This window comes from Physella acuta, unplaced genomic scaffold (genome assembly GCF_028476545.2).
Source record: "Physella acuta isolate Inbredline_101_S28 unplaced genomic scaffold, ASM2847654v3 ptg001063l, whole genome shotgun sequence".
Classification (NCBI taxonomy): domain Eukaryota; kingdom Metazoa; phylum Mollusca; class Gastropoda; family Physidae; genus Physella; species Physella acuta.
In genome coordinates, this window is record NW_026732580.1 from 286,464 (window position 1) to 307,364 (window position 20,901).

General features: G+C 33.1%; 2 protein-coding genes across 7 annotated transcripts; one reads left to right on the forward strand and one right to left on the reverse strand.

The window, feature by feature from the left end:
• Positions 1-297: 297 nt before the first annotated feature.
• LOC131955338 (replication protein A 14 kDa subunit-like) lies at positions 298-7,383 on the forward strand. The gene is made up of 4 exons (XM_059319442.1): positions 298-416; positions 6,694-6,768; positions 6,969-7,077; positions 7,182-7,383. The coding sequence occupies exons 1-4, from the start codon at positions 321-323 to the stop codon at positions 7,262-7,264; spliced, it is 363 nt and encodes a 120-aa protein (XP_059175425.1). The 5' UTR covers positions 298-320; the 3' UTR covers positions 7,265-7,383.
• Positions 7,384-8,778: 1,395 nt separating this feature from the next.
• On the reverse strand, positions 8,779-20,091 carry LOC131955337 (GATOR complex protein MIOS-A). 6 transcript variants are annotated; one of them, XM_059319440.1, is made up of 27 exons: positions 20,056-20,091; positions 16,668-16,808; positions 16,378-16,448; positions 16,065-16,144; positions 15,703-15,746; positions 15,150-15,208; positions 14,742-14,880; positions 14,411-14,512; positions 14,227-14,321; positions 14,028-14,069; positions 13,841-13,896; positions 13,623-13,741; positions 13,199-13,317; positions 12,885-13,016; positions 12,510-12,585; positions 12,038-12,227; positions 11,855-11,926; positions 11,653-11,762; positions 11,300-11,475; positions 11,135-11,200; positions 10,717-10,789; positions 10,457-10,583; positions 10,254-10,295; positions 9,983-10,148; positions 9,797-9,890; positions 9,532-9,628; positions 8,779-9,073 (listed from the first exon to the last, which is right to left on the reverse strand). In XM_059319440.1, the coding sequence occupies exons 2-27, from the start codon at positions 16,792-16,794 to the stop codon at positions 8,959-8,961; spliced, it is 2,589 nt and encodes an 862-aa protein (XP_059175423.1). In that variant the 5' UTR covers positions 16,795-16,808; positions 20,056-20,091; the 3' UTR covers positions 8,779-8,958. The 6 variants fall into 6 exon arrangements, with proteins under 6 accessions (XP_059175423.1, XP_059175421.1, XP_059175420.1 ...); XM_059319438.1 differs by lacking the exon at positions 20,056-20,091 and adding an exon at positions 17,800-17,879; XM_059319437.1 differs by lacking the exon at positions 20,056-20,091 and adding an exon at positions 17,803-17,856.
• Between the last annotated feature and the right edge of the window lie 810 nt (positions 20,092-20,901).

The window sequence follows — 20,901 nt, forward strand, 5'->3', positions numbered from 1 at the left end:
TTTGTCCTTAGGCCTCGGGTAGTCAGTCTCTGGGGTTTGGCGGGGGGCAATTCTCACAGGCCCGACTCAAATGGATTACTATAGTCTATAGACTATCGGATTTAAGAAGGGTTTGCTAAATGCGCTTAGGAAACTGGTGGGATTCGGTACCTCGAAAAAGGTTAAGATTAAGAACCACTATGCTTGAAGGAAATTATGAACATGCTGTTAGAGAATTAACATGTACCATATATTTTTGGATTTAAAAACTTCAATTTCTTACTAATAACTATTTTCGGCACAAAGGGAGATCACTTTCAATATTTTCCCGCGCTAAAAAAATGTCTCTCAACGAGTTTATGAAGCCAAGAATAAATGGATCATTATTACACAATTATATTGGGAAACAAGTTTGCTTGGTTGGTCTTCCAAAAAATGTACGTATGAAAGAATCATATTAACTTGATGGATGGTATCATCGATGAATTCAATGTGGCTCATTAAAAAATAATTCGTTTGAAAATCTCCTCTCATGATTCCCATCTCTGAATCATTGATTCTAGGTTTAATTATGGATTTTTTAAAATAAAATATTCTGTTATTTCAAATACACCATTAAGTTCCTTACCCCTTAAGAGAACATTTGACACCACATTTAAATATCTAGCTTAATCGGTTGACGAGAAAAGAGAATTTAAAATTTTTCCGAGAATGGAAAATGAAAGTCAGAACATCGTTTTTGCTCCTCGACCGGCATAACATGACGTCGTGGACTTGTGTGCACGAGCTTTTAATTCCCGCCATGGTAATTGCGTCAGCTTAGGTTATTTACTCACCGGAAAATAACAAAAAGCAACTGGTTGATAATAAAACTAGATCTAGTTATTTTATTATTTATTAAATTCTACTCTACATGTTATTCATACCATTTTTTGAAGTAATGAACACCTGCATAAATCAAATGACCATAATAAATATTTTTATTTCAAATTCTAATTTTAAATAATAAATATGCATAAAATAATATGATAGTAATAGTTAAGAGTTAAGATAGTTTATAAATACAAATACATTTTACACTCAATCACATTATATTGAGTCAACAGTGTGGCAGCTGAGTTTCATACATGAGTATTAGTGTCTTTTTTTTTTAACATTACTTTTTTTTTTCATCTTGAAAACATGACGTATGTGATTTTTTGTTTTAAATAAAATCTCCAAACATCGTCACTCGCGTGATTGCTTGCTTATGTTTACTATCCTGTGGATGAAAAATCCCACCACGGTCGCGGGGTCACCGTGACCTATAGTACACGTCATAGAATGAACACGCGCACACGAGATGGTCGGTGTCTTCACTTCTCTCTCTTCCCCCCCCCCCCCCCCTTCTTCAAGCTAATTGAATAACAGACCTATTTCCCTTCTGGTCATTTTTTTTTTTAAAGCTCGGTCATTTTTTTTAAAGTTCGCATATAAGCCAGCTGTATAAAAAAATATTTTTAACTAGATCTAGATCTACATCGAGCTTAAAAAAATAAATAAATAAACGCTTAAAATGCCCGTAAACAGATTATTTAGCGCCAAAAAAAAAAGGGCCGCTGAACGAGCATTTTTTAAAATACGCAGCAATGAAAAAGGCTAACGGCCACTTAATTAAGTCTAAAAATCGCCCGTAATTAGGCCTAGCGCTGAAAAAGGCCACTGAACGAGCATCACTGATTATATAAACGAATAGGCCACGCGGCGTTGACGAGGTTAACCACCGGTCACGAATGCAGCAACGGTCGGCCCACAGTGAAGAAAAAATCAATATACTAATAAAATTACTAATACAATAATAATGTCCATAATTTTACTTTTTCCGCACATGCTACAATTGAATAATATTTAATAATAATTAAAATACTAGACTTAACAGTTCATTCCGTAAAAAACAAAAACTAGTTGTTTCAGTCTGGCAACTAGCGTAGCAATGACGTCATGATACTAAAAATAGCGGATAGAAATGTCAGCGTGGGTACCTCATTTTGGAATTAGATTTTGGAAAGTAGAATCGATAATACTGTAAATATACATGGTAATTATCTCAATTATATATTAATTTAGTGTTATCAGAGCCGTTTTCCCCGTTATTGGGTCGTTTTTGGCCGCGGTTCAGTTTTTACGGAGAGTGCTCCACTAGAAATCCTCTCATTATTTACAAACACAATTCTCGCGATTTTTTCTGGCATTCTAAGGCATATTATCCATTTTATTAGCATTTTGTGTTAAAATAATGATGAGAATTGGCGAGATAAACAGTTCTTTAATTTGTCGTGGATAGGACCCCTAAAATAAACGTAGAAACCGTCAGAAAACGACGCGTGACGTTTCAGGGTCAGAGGTCAATCCAGCCATCTAAGTGACGAACCGGCCTAATTGATTCAATTCATTTTTTAAATTTTTGTCATCTCAAGACAAAAAATAAAAAAAAAGATTTAAAAATCGGGTCACAGTTTTAGATCTAGATTTAGTAGTACAGTAACAGTTACAGTACTATTGACACTAGCTAGTTGCTAGTACTAAGTACAATCTAGTGTCTATCTCGAATATAGATCTTGTCTAGAGTAGATTTCCTAACGCGGTCACACATAGCAAAAAAATCCGAACTCCCGATTTTCATCGGGCGCTATTTTGTACCCGTTTCACACAGAAACAAACTGAAAGTACCGTGTTATTCCGCTGCCATTCTACTCTAATATTTATAAGTCATTTTGTATTCCTACGCATAGTATTTGAGATATTCATGTTTTAGTGACGTGCCTGCTTGCGATCTTTTTTTCCCCTTTTTTTTCTTGCCGGCGGTCACATTTTCCTGTTGTGTAACAAGCATAGTTTTTTACGTTTTGATCCAATTTTAATAGCTAAAATAAATAATTTACACCTATAAACGTGTTGTTGATTGTATTATTAATTAATAGACTGCAAAACCAAATAAAAAACACTTTAATTAAATTTATTAACAACACATCACGGATTTTAATAATCATAACAAAGGGACGTAACAATTACTAACAAGACAAAACCTAACATTTGCTTAGATATGCTTGTAGGCCTATATGGAGACACAAACTAGTTCTAGAAGAAGTAGATGATCGAAATAATTTAAAACCACAGAATAATGTATAAACTATACAGATTCTAGACTTAGCTTAAAATATAGAGCATCTAGATCTAGGCTAGTCTAGCTCAAGTCATTGGTTACGCAGCGAGGAAAACGACCCGAATCGTCAGCCCAGCTGCGGTCACCCCCATTTGACCTCTCAGGTTGCTTTAGTAGCCTTAGCTATAGTATTTACAGTGTCCCACACATATGTAGAAGCTATTTATAGTTAACCTAATTATAAACAGCTTTGATTGGTTTGTTTTATTCGTCTCAACACGGACCTAGTGTTTTTAATCCGGGGGAACTGGGGATCACCGGCTGACGTCATACCTCAACTTAAAAATTTAAAAACTTGTCTTCCAGAAGGAGAAAACAAAAGAATTTGACCTGGATATATTTAGAAATGGACATGCTTACAGCAGATACCGGTAGTTTCGTATAAAGCATCCAAACAATTATTATACGAAGCGAAAAACGGGAATGTGATCGCAATATGGCTTTGACCGTGTGAGGAAATCTACTCTAGTTGAGTTGCTATCTATATATATAATTCTCTTCTGGGAGACGCTAGAAAACAAGCTGTAAACGCGCTCCCTACCATCCCCACCCCTACATGGACTTAGTGAGCTGTGGTTCACGCTATGTTTACCTTCGTGGAGTCGGGTTTAGTGACGGTTATTAGGGGAAGATAATTTAGTTTGAAACGATTTTAAACGTTGGGGGGGGGGGGGGGGGGGGTATGGTCCTTAACAAGCTACTTAAAGTGTTTTAAAGAAATATTTTCAGTGTCAGCGTTGGTACTGTCGAATTCACAAATTATGAATTACTGAAAAGTAGAAAAAACAACTAAATAGCGGCGTATGTTATGCCGCGGGCCGTCTAGTTAAAACTAAAACACATTAAATTTGTTCCATAATTTATTAATTGTAATATAATAAACTTGCTTATATGTCAAATTACTTGTATTTCAAAGTTGGTTTCTCCTTTGAAATGCCTTTGATTGAACTATTACTAAATTACTGTACAATTTTTTTGTCACTTTTGCTTAATTTTTGTCACTGTTTTAAGTGTTTTTCTCAGACATGCTTATCTGGTTCTTCTAATCTCAATTGTTTCTCACATTTCTAAGCAAAATATCATTTACTTGACAGCTTGTATTTTTAAAATATTGTATCAGGGTTCGTACTGCTTTATGAAAATGAAATTCCAGACTTTTTCCAGACATTTTTCAGACTTTTTTGGAAAAATTCCAGACTTTAGACAGATAATGTGTTAGCGAATAATTTTTTTAAATGATGCACTATTTGTACTGTCATTATAATTACTTATACTAAATTGACATTTATTTTAGGCAATTGAGCTATATTCATAGTGAACTTTCTCTAGCCGAATTGACAGAAAATCACTTTTCTAAGTTTGCCTACTCCACCCTACCTAAAATTTTAACAATTAAAATAATTGATTAAAATGATGCAACTATTTTGTTTCCAACATTAGACTTATGTAATCTGTTCCTGATCTAATTGCTTATGTTTTCAATTAAACTATCATTAAAATGGTATTGCATAATAGTGAGAGTTAATAACTTTAAAGAATAATAATGTAATGTATTAATTTAGGTCTGCTCTTGTTAAGTAGCCTATAGGCTACTTGTAAAAAAAAAATGTGGAGCAAAAAAACAAAAAAAATACACACATCATTCACTGTTTGTGCTTATAGTAATAGCTGAGAAACGGGTCTACAATAACAAAAATTGCCGGTATCCTCCCCCCCCCCCCCCCCCCACAGTCATGGTGAAGCGGTCACTGTGAGGTCATAGTGGTCTAGACTTCAGTATAACATGAACTGTGCTGTGACTTATACCCCCTCCCCCACCCTACTTACCAAGCAGTACCAACTACCAACTTGGGGTCACGGTGAGTTCACACAAGTGACCGATGTTGCAAGGAGGGGCGGGGTAGTCTAACTTTAATCGTCAGCATTTGCAAAGATATCAAAAATAGTTTAATAGAAGGTGAATTAAAATTAAAGGGGTCATCCATTTATGACGTACACATGGAGGGGGGAAGGGGTCGGAAGATGTTGTGATTACATTCTAAAACAAACATAAAACGTGTATCTTGCGAGTAGAAAGTAAAATTAAGACGACTGTGCTGGTGTTTTAAAAACCATCGCAGCGTGTAAATAAAACACGGTATTTATATCTGCCCCAACATTATTGCAAGAACGTGTCGTCACACTTTATAAAACCCTCCTCCCGACTTTCCGGAGTGTGACGTCATTTATGGACGACTCCTAAATAAAAATAGTACCTCTTTGTTAAGCTGAAGCAAACAGAAATACAGGTATGAACCCAAGGAGGCCTTGCGACTTATTAATCTTATAAATGTTAATATTAATCCAAAGTAAGTGAACGCGTGTGGACAGAGGGGGGGGGGGAGTAGTGGGGAAAGGGGAAAGGGGGTGGGTCTAAAATCGGAAAAATTGTTGGAGGTCATAAACGGATGACGCCTTACAGACTGATACATTATATCTAAACTACCACTCACACATCTCCCCCATAACTTTTGTTAACGATGAAAAAATAGCGGGTAAAATCGAGAGCCTAACAATCATGACGGCGATCATTCTTTCATTAAATGACAATTGTACGTACTTGTAACACATTCACACGGTTAGTCGTGCCACAAAATATTACTTCCCTCCCTTCCCCTCTTCTCCCAATGACGTAGTAACTGAGCATCCGTCTTTTTTCTGCAAACCAGCGGAAAAACGTCACAGCACAGTGTAAACCCGCGCGATAGCGCTGGGAAAAAAATTGGAGTAAATTCACTTTAAAAAAAACATTTTTTTTAAGTTGGAAAATATGGACTACGAAGTTTTGTTGCTAAAACTAGATTCCAGACTTTTTCCAGACTTTTAAAAAATCCTGCCCAAAAACTAGCGATTTTCCAGACTTTTTTAAGTCTTAAATTCACTTTTCTAAATTCAAGACTTTTTCCAGACTTTCCAGACTGCGTACGAACCCTGTTGTATGTTGTTAAGACACTCATCTTGTTTTTTTGTGTAACACTCTTTATTTGACTGGGCTTGGGACTGGTAAGATATTTCTGAAGCTTTATCCAGGTGAAAAAAAATATTTAAGATTTGTGTCTATTTATCTTTTAAAAACAGTCATTGCATTAAAATATTTAACTTGTGTGAGTAAAGTATTAGTAGTATTACTGGTGCGACAACCTGCTTGTTAAATGGAGAAAAATCCTTCTACAGCAGGCATAACATGAGCATAATCACAGTCCCAGTCTTTAGTACCCCTGCACATAGTCAACTAGGAAGTTCATTTACAAATTAGAATACTTTTGTTTAGTCAGTGTACCTATTGATTATAAATTTCTTTATTTCTGTTACAAACACATGGCATATTTCTTTACTTGGTCCAGGCATTAGACAGCTGCCTGGTACTCTTGGTCTCCCTAACCACTTTTTTTCTGTTGTTATCAAATGTTCCAGTATAAAAAATTATATAAATTTACAAAAGTGATAATTATTTAATGTTTTTGTTTGTTAAGGTAGAGAATTCTGGTAACTTCTTCACCCTAACCACTTGTGACAATCAAGATGTTAGAATTCAAATGCAAGCACCAGTGAGTAAGAATATTTGGGTTTCTCGGTTTCCATTAAGTTGACCTAGAGTTAAGAAATGCTTTCAGTGTGGGCATACTTTAGAAGATTTTAAATAGTTTTTTAATTTTAAAAGTGTATCCCTTTTCAGTAATAGTTCAAGCATGTGCTCCTTTTTTTTTTCTTTAAAATCCCTCATCTCAATTGAAAGTTTTTACTTTAGATTAACCAAAGGATTTCCTCTGTAACTGAAGTTCATGGTACAGTCACTGCTCGGAACAGTCTACAGTGTGATAATATTGTTGTTTTTCCTGAAGGATCTGAAAACTTTGGTTGGTGAATTTTAAAAATATATATTTTATAAACTGATTCATTTGATTTTAACATAGTTTCTTAATTTGTCTTCACACATTTTTCCTCCTCTCTAAATTTATAGATATGTCATTATACCAGAGTAGCATAGAATGTATGCTGAGATGCCCCAGCCTGTACAAGCAAGGTGGCAACACTGAAGACTAGTTTCTTCAACAGATCTACATTATATATTGTGTAATATAGTAAAAAAAAAGTGTGTGATTATACATTTATGTGAACTTTCGAAGCATTAAACTTGAGTGTGAAGGCTCTCACAAAATTTATATTTTAGACTTGAAAGTGCAATTGTTTGTTTGTATTTTAAATTTAATATGGCATTGGTAGCATCATAATTATCCAATATTTTAGGAAATGTGACAATAATATTTTAAGTTTTTAATAACAATATTTTCATACAAAAGTTAATGTATTCCTCAATTAAAAACAAACAAAAAACATAGTAATTAAATATATAATTACCCATTTTACACCATTTAATAAACTACCTAATAAGAGAAGCTCATTTTTTCTCCCTCTAAATGTCTTTTCTTAAAAGTGTACATAAACAATGGTTAGAAACAAAAATAAATTTATAAATACTTGTTCATACATGAATTTCATAAACAATAAAATCTGTATCAAAATTGTAATCATGCAAAATAACCATTAACTATGGTATTGACATTTGTATTAAGGTTCTTTAAAATATGATCACATAAATTATATTGAACAAACAAATTTATTTTAAAAACAATCCCTGAATACAGTCACGCTCCGTTTTATTAAGAAGCGTTTACAAATATCTTTACAGTATCAAATTTTTCTAAACACATCTGGTAGAAATTATTAGATTTGTTAAGGTAAACTAATAATGCTATTTGTATCCTAGGTAATGAATATAGTAGTTTCCCTTTCAAATCTGACGGTCTATTGGGCAAGTGAAGTAGAGTTCACTTGTTTCTGTCACCTCAGCATTTGAAGAGATATGTGGTCGGCACTATGCCCAGCTGCCTTTACTTTCCCTAACGTGAGTGAGGTACCCATCAGAGTTGGGTAGAGTCAGGGACGGTCTACTGACTTGAACCCGGATTCGAACTTGAGACTTACGGGCTAGCAGTAATGAATATAAAACTATTAAAACACTAGAAAATGTACCAAACAATAATTTTCTAGAGACTACTAATTAACAGTATAGTGCTGAAAAAGTTTCTGGATTATATTTAATTTATTAAAAAAAAACCCCTGATATTCTAGTCAATTCAATAATTAGGTACTCAATACAAAATGAAAGACAATTTTTAACAGTTAAATTTAAATGCACATAAAACCTGCAAAAATATATTGGTATAGAATGTAAGTCCTCTAAATTTGTGCTATTAATTGCCAAGGATAATGTCTCAAGTAAATAACTGAAGGCAAATATTATCCTTCACAATTATCAAACTCATCTTACAGCATATATATCAACAACCTTTCATCAATTTATAAATTAACTACTCAAAAAAACAGTTATCAAATCCAATTTTAAAAATGTATTAATGATTGCTTTTGTAATGTGATTTATTTTTCATTAACAGTTTAAGTTCTAGTATAATTTACAGCATGAACAGTATCAGGATTCTGATAGCCTTAATAACAATGGCATAAAAAATGTTTGAAGTGTAGTTTTAAAATTAAAAAAAACAAAACAGTCAAACATTTTGAATGTACAGAAGGCAGCTGGATTAAAAAAAATTAATCCATGGTTTGTATTGAGATGACCTACTCAATGAAAAATTGAGACAAAAAGAAAATCTTGTACATTAGCATTTAAATTATAAATGTAAAATGCATGTAGATGAAAAAATTTGGACTAGTCTTTACGATGCTGACACATCGTTACCATTATCATTGACATGAGGCAGTTGGAGTTTGACTTTATCTTGTGCAATGCATTTACATGTACATCCTGTCACAGGGCACTCACTGTGTTCACTGCAGAAAGAAAAGTTTACGCAGGTTTTATTTAGTTTCATAAATAGTTAAGCTGACTGAAATGCATCATGTTACATTGAATTTATTATTTGAAATGTGTTGACAGTCCCATGATAATTGTACAGGCATCCTTTTAGGTTACTTTGTATGGCAGATGAGTAGACTAGATGCATTAAGACTCACAAATAATAAATGCTCTTCTCAGGAATACTAACTGCTATAAATAAAGCATCCAACAAAAAATACACAGAAATTTCTGAACCATTTATAATGATACATTTATTTAGAAATACCTGAATCAATGAACAAAATATTTATTTAGAAATATCTGAATCAATGAACAAAATATTTATTTAGGAATACCTGAATCAATAAATAAAATATTTATTTAGAAATACCTGAATCAATGAATAAAATATTTATTTAGAAATACCTGAATCAATGAATAAAATTAATACCTGAACCACTGGATAAGATGAGCAGCATGACCGCCATGTCTGCAGGTCTGGCACCAGGTAAACCATTCCTGAATTGGTGTTAACTTTGCTCCACTACCTGCATAAAACATTACACAAGGTGAACACAAATATTTTTAAAAATTTTTTTAATTGATTACATAAGTTGAACATCAAACAGCAAATATTTTTTTTACAAAGAAAAAGATGATAACTATAATTTTCACACCACTTGAGCCAGTAGGAAGACAAGTTAGATACCACCAACCTGTAGCTATTCCTGTACCTGATGAAGTTCCCATATGTGTTAAACAAATAGCACAACGTGGCAAAGCTTTTCTGCAACTAGGACAGCATGTTATCTAAAGAAATGAGGTATTTGAAATTATGGTTAAAATACTGCTAACACAAATTTGAACAAAATTTTAACAATATTCATCTAAAAAGTTAATACCTTTGGTCTAATCTGGGCACCCCGATTAAATACAGTTTGAACCATGGATCGGGCACGAGTCATGATTGTATTGGAAATAGATTTGCCGCAGAAATTACAACTGATATTAACTGAAGGTGGAACACGATCTTGGTAGAAGGTCTGACGTACATTATCAAATATACATCTGAAACAAGAGTTACTAATATACAGTTGAATAACTGAGTGCAAGCTATTTGAAAATAAATTGTGCCATACATTTAATACATTCTTTTAAAATAATTTTCCATACCTTTGGTGCCAGAATCTCCATCTGTCTAACAGATCACGGTATCTGAAATTTTTTTAAATAATTATTTTACAGAGAATAAAAAAAAATTAGTGGATTTCATCACAGAAAATTAATAAACTTTAGTTTAAGAAGAAAGCTGTTATAAATGTCTAAGAATACTTTTAAGTACTACATATTTTTAAAAATTTAAAAAGACATCTTACACATCAATCCATTCAGAAATTCTTTGCTCCTTACACATGGAAAATACAGCAGCTATGGCCGCTGTCTGAATATCAGATGTCAGGTCTAGATAATTTCCAAGCAGGTCAACACCCTTGCTGTACATACCTTCAATAAATAAGCTATTAACAGTAACCACATGAATTTAATTCCAGAGAAATCATCAGAATAGAATTTATGTTTTACAAGAATATAGATGAATCTATAAAGTACTAGACATCTCCCAGGTGTGATTACTTACCTGTAAGTAATATGCCATCCAAGTCACCAGCTTTGATGAGTTCCTCACTTAGTTTACACAAATATGTCTTCAACTAAACAAATAAAACCTCTTCTTAGGTTCACAAAAATTTTTAATATCTCTACTCTAACAATACTATTTGGATTATTTTAATTCAGGGTAAAATATGGACTTGATAGAGAGATGCATATTTATGGTAATTCATTTTTAAAGCCTGAAAAGGAAGCAAATCAATTAAAATATCAATTTTCAATTATTATTTTTTGGTCACTATTATTTTATTGTGCAAAAATTACATCATTAAAAATATTTTTATAATCAAATTCCTACATCTTAGGTTAAGTGCATATTTAGAAATTCAGATTCAGTAACAGAATAGAGAAAACAATACAGAAGTTAAGGCCCTACATGACCGTACCTTAGCATCTGGCAAGTATATCAAGGCAAAAGCAACTCTGTCCTCTACTGCCATATCTTCTTCATCCTGTTAGAATAGCAATATAAGAACAAGCTCAAATATTCACTGCATATAGATATGCAATCTCTTGCGTAGTTTGTAAACAAATAGAGTTGAAATTTTTACCAGAACATCATCATAGTTGTCTTCATCACAGGCAAGAAAAGCAAATATAGCTCGTAGGTAAGGATTTTTTAACTGATATCTCAACGTTCCACACGTTCGTCTCCATAAGGCATTTTTGTCTTCAGTAAATCCTGATAAGGCCATAGCCACAGCCTTGAGATTGGGTGATCCCTCACCTATGATTTACAGTTTGGTTAACAGCATTATTTTAAATGTTACAAAAATTGCATAAAAAAGATAAATTTAAAATGTATAATATACAAACTTTAAAAATGTTAATTAAAGTATGTAATCCACTAAAGATGGACTCAATTGTATTACAAGTAAAGGATCTTCTGTAACCAGTATTTTACCTTGCTCTGTGCTTGCTGTGTAAATGCTGAGTATTTCAAGAGCTTTTTTAATATGTAGATAGAACAAAGCTATTGCTGAAGCTCTTTCTGGAGAGCCAGATTTAACAAGCCTGCAGGGAAAAATTGTTTGGAATTATAAACACATTGTGTGAACGTAAACACTCAAATGTTTGGTCTGAAGCAGAAAAAATGTTTTACTTACTTTTCAATAAAAGCATCAAATCCTTCTTTCAAATAATCAGGTGTCCAGCCGCAAAGTTGCAGTGCCATTGTTCTGCAAATTTTAATATATAAACACATAGATGCCTGTCGGTATTCACTACTGAAGATATGTAATATTTTTCAAAAGAGAACTATGTAAGTAAATATAATATAATCTGTTTACCTTTCATTGCTACGGTAATGAGTGCGTTTTGAGTATTTTATGTTCTCTGATGCTTTCCAGTTAGTTGCTACAGGTTCACTATTTAAATTTACATCATCTCCTTCTATGTGAAGAAGGGAGATTACTCCAGTAGCATATGGAATCCGATGTTTACTAGATGCTGTTTGTGATGCTATCAGGACCCTAATATCTAAAGAAAACTGTTAAAGATTTTCTTCAAAGGGTATTTGTACTTTACAATATAAAAAACAATACAATAATATCATTATATTATGATGTAATCTGTAATCATATAAATTAATTTGTGGTAATTTTAAAAGTATACTTAACAAAAAAAAAATAATTTATTAATTACATCTACACCATCAAATGGCTGGGACTAAATTAATCAGCATACACAGCCACCCTAGTTTTTCATCATCATTAACACAGAAAACCTGGCAACAAAAAAAAAATGCACATCTAAGGATACTGAATATCCATCTCCACAAACCATGAAGTTGGGGTTCATCTTCAACAGCCTTCATGTTAACAGCAATATCTTGAGCCTGAAACAAAAATGTGAAAGAATTTTTTTTAAAAAGTGCTCTTAAAAAGAAAATTATAATGATAATTTCCTATACTAATGTTTTCTCACCTATACTTTGACAGTTATAATGCAACCAGCGAATGCTATTAATTTTAAATTAATATTCTAATATTTAGAATATTACAAGGTGAATGACTTTACATGTTTAGTGATTTGTAATGCATAAAAATAAGTAACAACATTATTTGTTGTTTTAATATAATAAAAACTGTTTGAGCATTGATGTAAAAAGAAAACATTAAGAAAATATAATTTCACCTCAAGACCATAGTTCTGGCTTATTCTTTTTCTCATAACAGTGGATATGTCTTTATTTAAGTCAGTCTCTTCCAAACATCTGATGATATCTTTGCTGACTGGCATAGTTAACTGTAAGTTGGATGACCATTCCTATACAGAAAATCATGTTTGAAAATTAGTTGAAAAAATTTGTTTTTGGAAATTTTAATATCTCCTGATGAGCCTGAAGCTATAAAAAATTTTCATTTTTTTTTCATAGAATCATTCAAATAATTAAAAGTAGAAACACTCATATTTTACTAAAGCTAATTTAAAAAAGAAACTTAGTTTACCATAGGAATTCGATCGTAAATTGTCATGTCCCTTACACTACCATTAGGCAAAACAGACAAAAGCCTATTTTCTTGTCGAGGATGCCAACTAAATGACGCCAGGTGAGACTTATTGAATGCTGTTGACAGGAGTTTTTAATCTATATTTTTATATGTAAATAACATGCAGCGAAACAAATAATTACTTGTGTAACCTCACAATACTTGCAATCAACAATTCACACCCAACAATTAAACAGAACATTTTAATAATCATCTGATAGAGCAAGATTTAAAGCAGCTTCACCTTTTACAAGAGTTCAAATATTGAAAGTTGCACAATTTTGTTTATACCACATTTCAAAAAGAAATATAGTTGTACTAAAAATTTCCTAAACTGCCAAGGGTAAATAAAAAGTGTAGCTACATATTCAGATATACTTACGTTGAATATTCCTTTCAATAGATGATTGTTCAATTTCTTCTGAACTAAATAAAGAGTGCCTGATGTCATGAAGTTTAACATGGGAGCTCTCTTTGGTGAGCACAGATAGAATTCCCTGTCTGAATGGCAAACATTTTAAAGTATGATTTAAAAGAATATGAAACTAATGAGAAAAACATATAGAACTACCATTTTTACAGATTGTAAAAAGTACTTACTTAGTAGGACACCAGCTAATCTTAACAACATTTTTATTTTCTGTGATAATGTTTATCTGCATTTTAGTCAAGTTTTGTGAATGTGAATTCGGAACAATAAGTAATCAATTTAACTTCACTATCATACAGTCAAAAATTTTTTTAGAACAACTTTAAATTCATTTCAGCCAATAAGAACAAAGGATACAGGTCTGTCAAAACTGCGAGTATCCCAAATGGCAACTTGATTCTAGATAAAATATTAAATGCTTAAATTTCAAGATTATGCTTATGATGATAATTTAATTTACCCTATCAAACCTAATAAACAAAAATTGCTTTTTTGAATAATACATGATTTTTAAAAAATAGCAGTAAAGTATTGAGTAAATTCTTGACTAACTTACTTCACAATAAGATGCAAGTCGATAGGGTTCCATTGGGTCAATGCAAATACCAGATACACAGATATGTTGTGCATCTTGATGGGGTCTTGTTGTGTCTTTAATAAGATAAGATAGATGAATTAAAAATAAAAAATAACAATGCTTTAATAGTAGATAACTTTTCTCATAAAATAAAACAACTTACCCCTGAGATCATATACTCGCAAATGCTTATTAGCCATTCCAACCACAAAACACTTTGGGTCATTTGTAAACCAAGAAAATGATGAACTTGATTCCCCTGATCCTAATTTTATAAATATTTCAAATCAATATAGTTCTTGTTTTTAATATTAGTAATTCTTAGAACTAGTTAATCAAATTTAGAAAACTTTGGAGTTAGATAAACCACATTTTCTTTGTTAAGTGTTTTTATACACTAGACTTTTGATTATATCATGTAATAGACAATAAATAAATCAATTTAAAAAATCTTTCAGCAATAAACAACAGACAGAAAATTCTATTCAACACACCTAGCTCTAAAGCAGGTTTTGTAACAGGTCCTTCACTAGCACTGTGCCTCGTCCTCTCTCCTAAGTCAATACTTGAACTGTTTACATCCCAGATCAACACACATGGTTCATTTCGGCTTCTCTCTAGCCCTTGAGCTAACTAGAAGACAATTTTAAACTTTGTAACAATTGTTGATTTTTAATCCCAAAATTTGTAGTAGCTTGATGTTAATTTTAATTACAAGAATTGATGATCTAACATGATTATGAATTGTTGTCAACTTGTATTATAATTTCCCAGCTTTTTACCCAAATAGTGAACATACTGCATAGTCAGTCATCAAATGTTTCCCAAGCACTAATATAATTATAACAGGTAATAGGTAAGAAAAAGGTATATAACATAATGTATATTTTAGAAAAACTTACCAGGTGAGTTTCACTTGGGTTCCAGGCTAAATAGTTACACTGGCGATTGTATCTTATATCTGTGAATAGCCGAAGATGTTTAGAAAAATTGGCAAGAGATGATATGTAAAGGAATATTTATTAACATATGGTAAGTTAAATTTAACCAACAGAGGTTATAAAAATAATTTACATTAGATGTCAGAGGAAATATAAAGTAACTTAATAATTTACCACAACATAAAAGCTTAGACCTAGTACAGTTTCAATATGGCTGTTCAAGCAAAAGAATAATGCTGAAACTTTATAAAATACTAAACCGATCTTCAGCAGTCTACATTACAATAAATTACATCAACCAGCCAAATAATAATTTATGTCAAATATTTTTTAGATCTAGTAAAACAAAATTTCGAAGGCAAAATTTTTTAAACAACTAAGGACCTTCTCTGGTTATGCTAACAATGTGTACCAGGTTGGAACACATTTAATTCAAGAATTATAATTTTTATTTTGGACATCATTCAGACCCTAGGGTTTTATATATATTGATGTGTATATTAAAAATACTTACTGAATTCTTTTCCTACAAGGTCATCATTGCTTTGTTGGCCAATACTGAAAATAAAATTTTAACTCAGCATTGAATATAAAATGTCTGCATACAGCTCTTGTTTCTATTTACTATTTTCATGCATTTGAAAAGACTGCAGTATCTTTTAGTACCCCATGTTTTAAAAAATAAGACTACATGCTAAATTTACAGAGGCTAATATTATACCACCAATTTGACTAATGTGGTTATGAACTTTTATTTTAAAAAAAAAAACAACACCACATAAATGCTTTAAATCTTTTACAGTAAAATGAACAAATTAAAAATAGCACTTGCACCTAATAGAATGTCATCACCACACATTAAAAAAAGATCTGTACCTAACCATACTTATACGACCATTTGTTTGAGCAACAGCGAAAACATTTTTGGACTCTACTCGGGGGCACCATGCAACACACTGGGGAGAAAACAAATTGTTAAACTTCAGCACTCAAGAAATAATATTGTATTATCCTAATTGATTAACTCTAAGTTTCAATTTAAAACCAATTTATTATTTACACAAGAATTCAAATTTAGAGTGTTAAGTTTAATTTTTTTTTTAACTATGTTAGCTAAATTTTATAGTTAGCAATATCTATTTAATTTGTATAAAAACAGAAAAGCATTTATAAAAAAAATGACACATACTTTCATAAACTGTAGATCTGAACTTGTAGCTAACAGTACAATTTGTGAAATTTTTGGACTTAATTTGTTATCTGAAAAAAAAAAGAGGAGAATTCTAGATGAGTTTTAATGAATGCAGTTATTGCAATACTATGTATTTATTTTATCGTAACTTACAACTTACATGGCTTAATACTTTAAAAGGCCTTATTACATCCTCTTTTTATATTATTTCTAGTTCTATAAGGGTAGGTTATGCTGAGCATATTATTATTTTAAAGAACACAAAAAAAAACAACTACTTCACAAACCTGGATTAATAGTTTCATATATGCCATCTCTTTCCTTTGCTTGATACAAGTTAATAGCAGTTCCAAATGTAATAAATATGTCATCATCAAATGGTGACCATTGAAGATCAAGCTTTAGGCCACTCATTATTTCTTAATGTGCTGGTGTTAATTAAAAAAACAACTTATTACAATGTATTATATAGATAATGCCCATCATTTATAAGGCAATAACAACAATACAAATAATTTACATTAATTAAAATAGTAAACAAAGCATCATGTTCCCCAGCAGGTAGGGTATTCTATTAATTACCTAAATATAATTTAAAGAACTTTAACCTTTTGTTGAGTACTTTAATAGCATTGCAAGTGATATGTTAAAATAATTTTATATAGGGGCCTAGATCTAGGCCTATTACTTTAATCATGGTTAGCTTCTTCTTCATTCATAATTTTAGTGTTAGAAGGGATCCCCTCCAACACAATTAATGTCAACTGGTTATAACTCTGATTTCAGCCTGTTTTACTTTTTGGATTTGCTTTCATAGCCTTTGTCCTATCAAGAACAAACTAAAAGGCAGCAGTTGTTTGATTTTGGAGTTGTCTCTCATAGAAGTAGAGTGGCTGTCCCCAGCTAACAAACTTCATCTGCCCGAGGGATGAACTTGAGACTTTTCGACCACACCAACCTCTGGTTAGCATGTGTACATTTATTTGTCAAAGTTCATAAAAGTTAGGCCCTAAATCAGTAAATCATCATGTTGGAATTAGGATGCTGTAAAAAAAAAAATTTAGGCCCTGCTTCTATGCTGAACATTACAAGTACAACAGATCATTATTTAACATTTATTAGATCTAGGTCTAAATATTATTATTAAATAATTATTAATTAATTAAATGATTGGGCCCCTAGCCCTAATATTTACTAATATTTATTATTTTAATATTTTTTTAATATTCCAATTCCATGTTGTTGTTTTTTTTTATGAAGTTCACTACTTTAATAATTTGCTTTTTTAACGTCTTGCTAAGTTAAAGCAATAACGTGTATCAATTAACGTACTATGCTCCGACTATAAAAGAGAAGCAGTAATTGTTTTATCGTCTCTTTTAACTCATAACTAACTACTTAACTAATAACTAATGTTACTACTAGACAGAGATCTAGTCTCAGTGTTCCCTTGTACTCTTCATTTAAGGAGGCGCGTAATCCATATTTTACTACAGGAGAGCTCTTCGCCTGACAGTAAAAAATAAAAAAAAAATGTAATGAATAGGCCAAGGCCAGATAATAGAAAATTGGGTGCACCGTCAAAACGGCCCGGGACAAATCGGTCCCGTCACAATGGCCATGTTAATATGACCCCGTCAAATCGACCCCCGACAAAATGACCCAGTCAAAATAGCTCCGTCAAAAAGGCCCCGACTTATTGGCTCCCGTCAAATAGGCTCCCGTCATTTTGAAACACGACATATAGGCTCCCGACAAATGGGTTCCCGACATATAGGCTCCCGACAAATAAACTCCTGCCATATTGGCTCCCGACAAATAGGCTTAGGACATATAGCCTCCGACAAATAGGCTCCCGACATATTGGCTCCCTACATAAGGGCTCACGACAAAATGGGCTCACGACAAATGGGCTCCAGACAAATGAATCGTATGACCACTACTGGCATAAAAGAAACAGTTTTGTCCTACCTCCACTACCACTATAACCTCTTTTAAATGCCTGAATGAAATCGTTTTTCGTGAACAAACATCATTTCACAAACAAATCGAGCTCTTAACAGCTAAATTAAACAAATGTTAAAATTTTGATAATGTTTAATTTACTACAGTAAAGATCCGTTGCTTAAAAGCGAGCACAGAAACGTAATTGTATGATATACATGATGTTTACATAATAACGGCATTTTGTTTTGATAACCTACTTGCATACTTCAGGTAGGAATGTACAGCGTGGATCCCTCTCCTCACACATTGAGTTGGAACAGCCTATAACCGACTCATTTATGGAAGTCCTTGACAGATGACCCTTAAATTCAAACATACTATTTCTTATAATAGATAAACTATTATAAAAATAAGGCCTGCAAGATATGCATACGTTGTATTACTTAAGAGTGTTGGATAAGCTCACTCTAAAGAATGTTGATGAAGGTGTCCCACTGGCAGGTGTCATATTCAATGAGACCGTTTTGCCGGGAGACTTATAGTCCTTTTGTCGGGAGCCAAATTGAGTCGTAATGACTGGAACTGTTTTGTAAAGAAACTTCTAGGGTTGAGTACGATCATCCTCCCGAGGCTTGTGTTCGGCGAACAGCGCGGGGCCGGAGTTAGTATCAGTAGGCCATCTCAATTAGATCTAGCCTAGTATGATGCCATTCAGTGATGTTGCTAGGTCGGGTGTCACCCGGTGCGGTACACAGCGGTGAACGTTGGTGTCACCCCTTCCACTTTTTTTTGGATAGGTCTAAACTTTGCACGGATAATAGTAACGATGTTTATCTATAGTCGGTTATTAATACAGCTGGGTGTTATATTGTTTTCTCTACTCTTAGCAAGTTTACGAAATGGTGTCACACACCCCCCTCCCTCATCACCTTGTCGAGATTCGTCAATTTTGCTCTTAAAAACAATTTAACTGTAATTAATCATTCATTTAAATGGAATAACTTCGCCATCGCTACGCCTCTGATGCCATTAACACTGTTTATTTATTATATACAGTTAGGCTGGATCAATACCGTACCATTGCACAGAAATTTAGTTCGTAACTTTTTGCCGCCTCTTATTTAGTGAAAATCGCATACTTCCTTATTTTTCGGCATTAAAAATGATCTCGCCGATGTTCATGGTTTTTTTCTTATTATTTGGTACATAGATATGATGATATAATCAAAACTTTCTGACAATAATAATATCAGTATTACCTAAAGATATCAACCGTTTGAAAGATTGTATAATAATAAAACAAGTTAATAAAAAGTCTAGTGACAATTTAAGCGCAATTTCCTTAATTAATTTTTTGTGACCGAACGAAAGGATATTTTTGAAAACTTTCTTCGGCAATGTTGTTCTAAATTATGGCAGGAATCGATTGGTAAATGTTTCAAGTCGCTAAGTGGTCTGGTTGCCGAGATATGGGCCAAAACTGCATTTTTTCGAGGTTTTTTGGCTTTTCCGGGAAATCCAGGAAGGAATTCCGGGATTTTTTTGGCCCACAATCATCCTCGGAACTTGCTTAACATATTTGCTTTGAAACTAGTCCTCGATATTGCTTCGTTGAGGAGGAGATACGACTTAAAGCTGCGGACACACATCCATCCATCACCAGAAATGACGAGTTAATAATCGCAATTGTCCAGTATGGAAATTGCGCTAAAAATGTCTCTCACTTACGTATAAAAAGTTCTCTCAAAGCCACACCAAAAAAAAAACACATTTAAATTTTATTAATTCTAAATTGGAAGAAAGGTAGTCAATAACCTACTTAGGTAGGTATACGAGTATAAGTAGATACAGATGTTAACGAGGTAAAGCAAGAGCCGCCTTCACACAGCCAAAGAACACCTAGATTTCCACTGAGTTCTCCTTGTCCACCAAATCCCACCAATAAGGTACGCCCTTAACTCCAACGTAAAATTAGTGTTGTTGAATGGGGCGGAGACTTGGAGGACGACCAAGACGACCTAAATGAAGTCCAGAATTTTATGAACGGCTGCCTCTGACAAATACTCAGGATCCGCTAGCCCGATATCATCACCAACGTTCATTTATGGGAAATGACAAGGCTAGGCCTAATTGCCGCCGAAGAAGAAATTATAATAGGAGAAAAAAAAAGAGTTGGATAGAGTCACACACTGCCAACCACTCAATGTTTTTTTCCTCCAGGGGGGGGGGGGGGTTAAAATTTTCGGGGGAGGGGGGATCAAATTTCCGGGGGAGGGCACTGGTAAAAGTATATATTTTCTATATAAATTCTATTTCGTTTCGGCGGGGGGGGGGGGGGTAGACGTTGCCTAGAAGAAACTCTGCAACCAATATCGTGCCGGGCGACGGGACATTGAGGCTGAAGTCGCAAAGATGGACTTCACCTGGAGTCAGGTTAAGAAAATGGGACAGGATAGAGGACTCTGGAGATCTTTGGTTGGCGGCCCATTCCCTAGCAAGGGTGACGGCCAGTGATGTGATGAATATTTTAATTGAGATGCCTGTATAAGAATTTAAAACTAACATTTAATACTT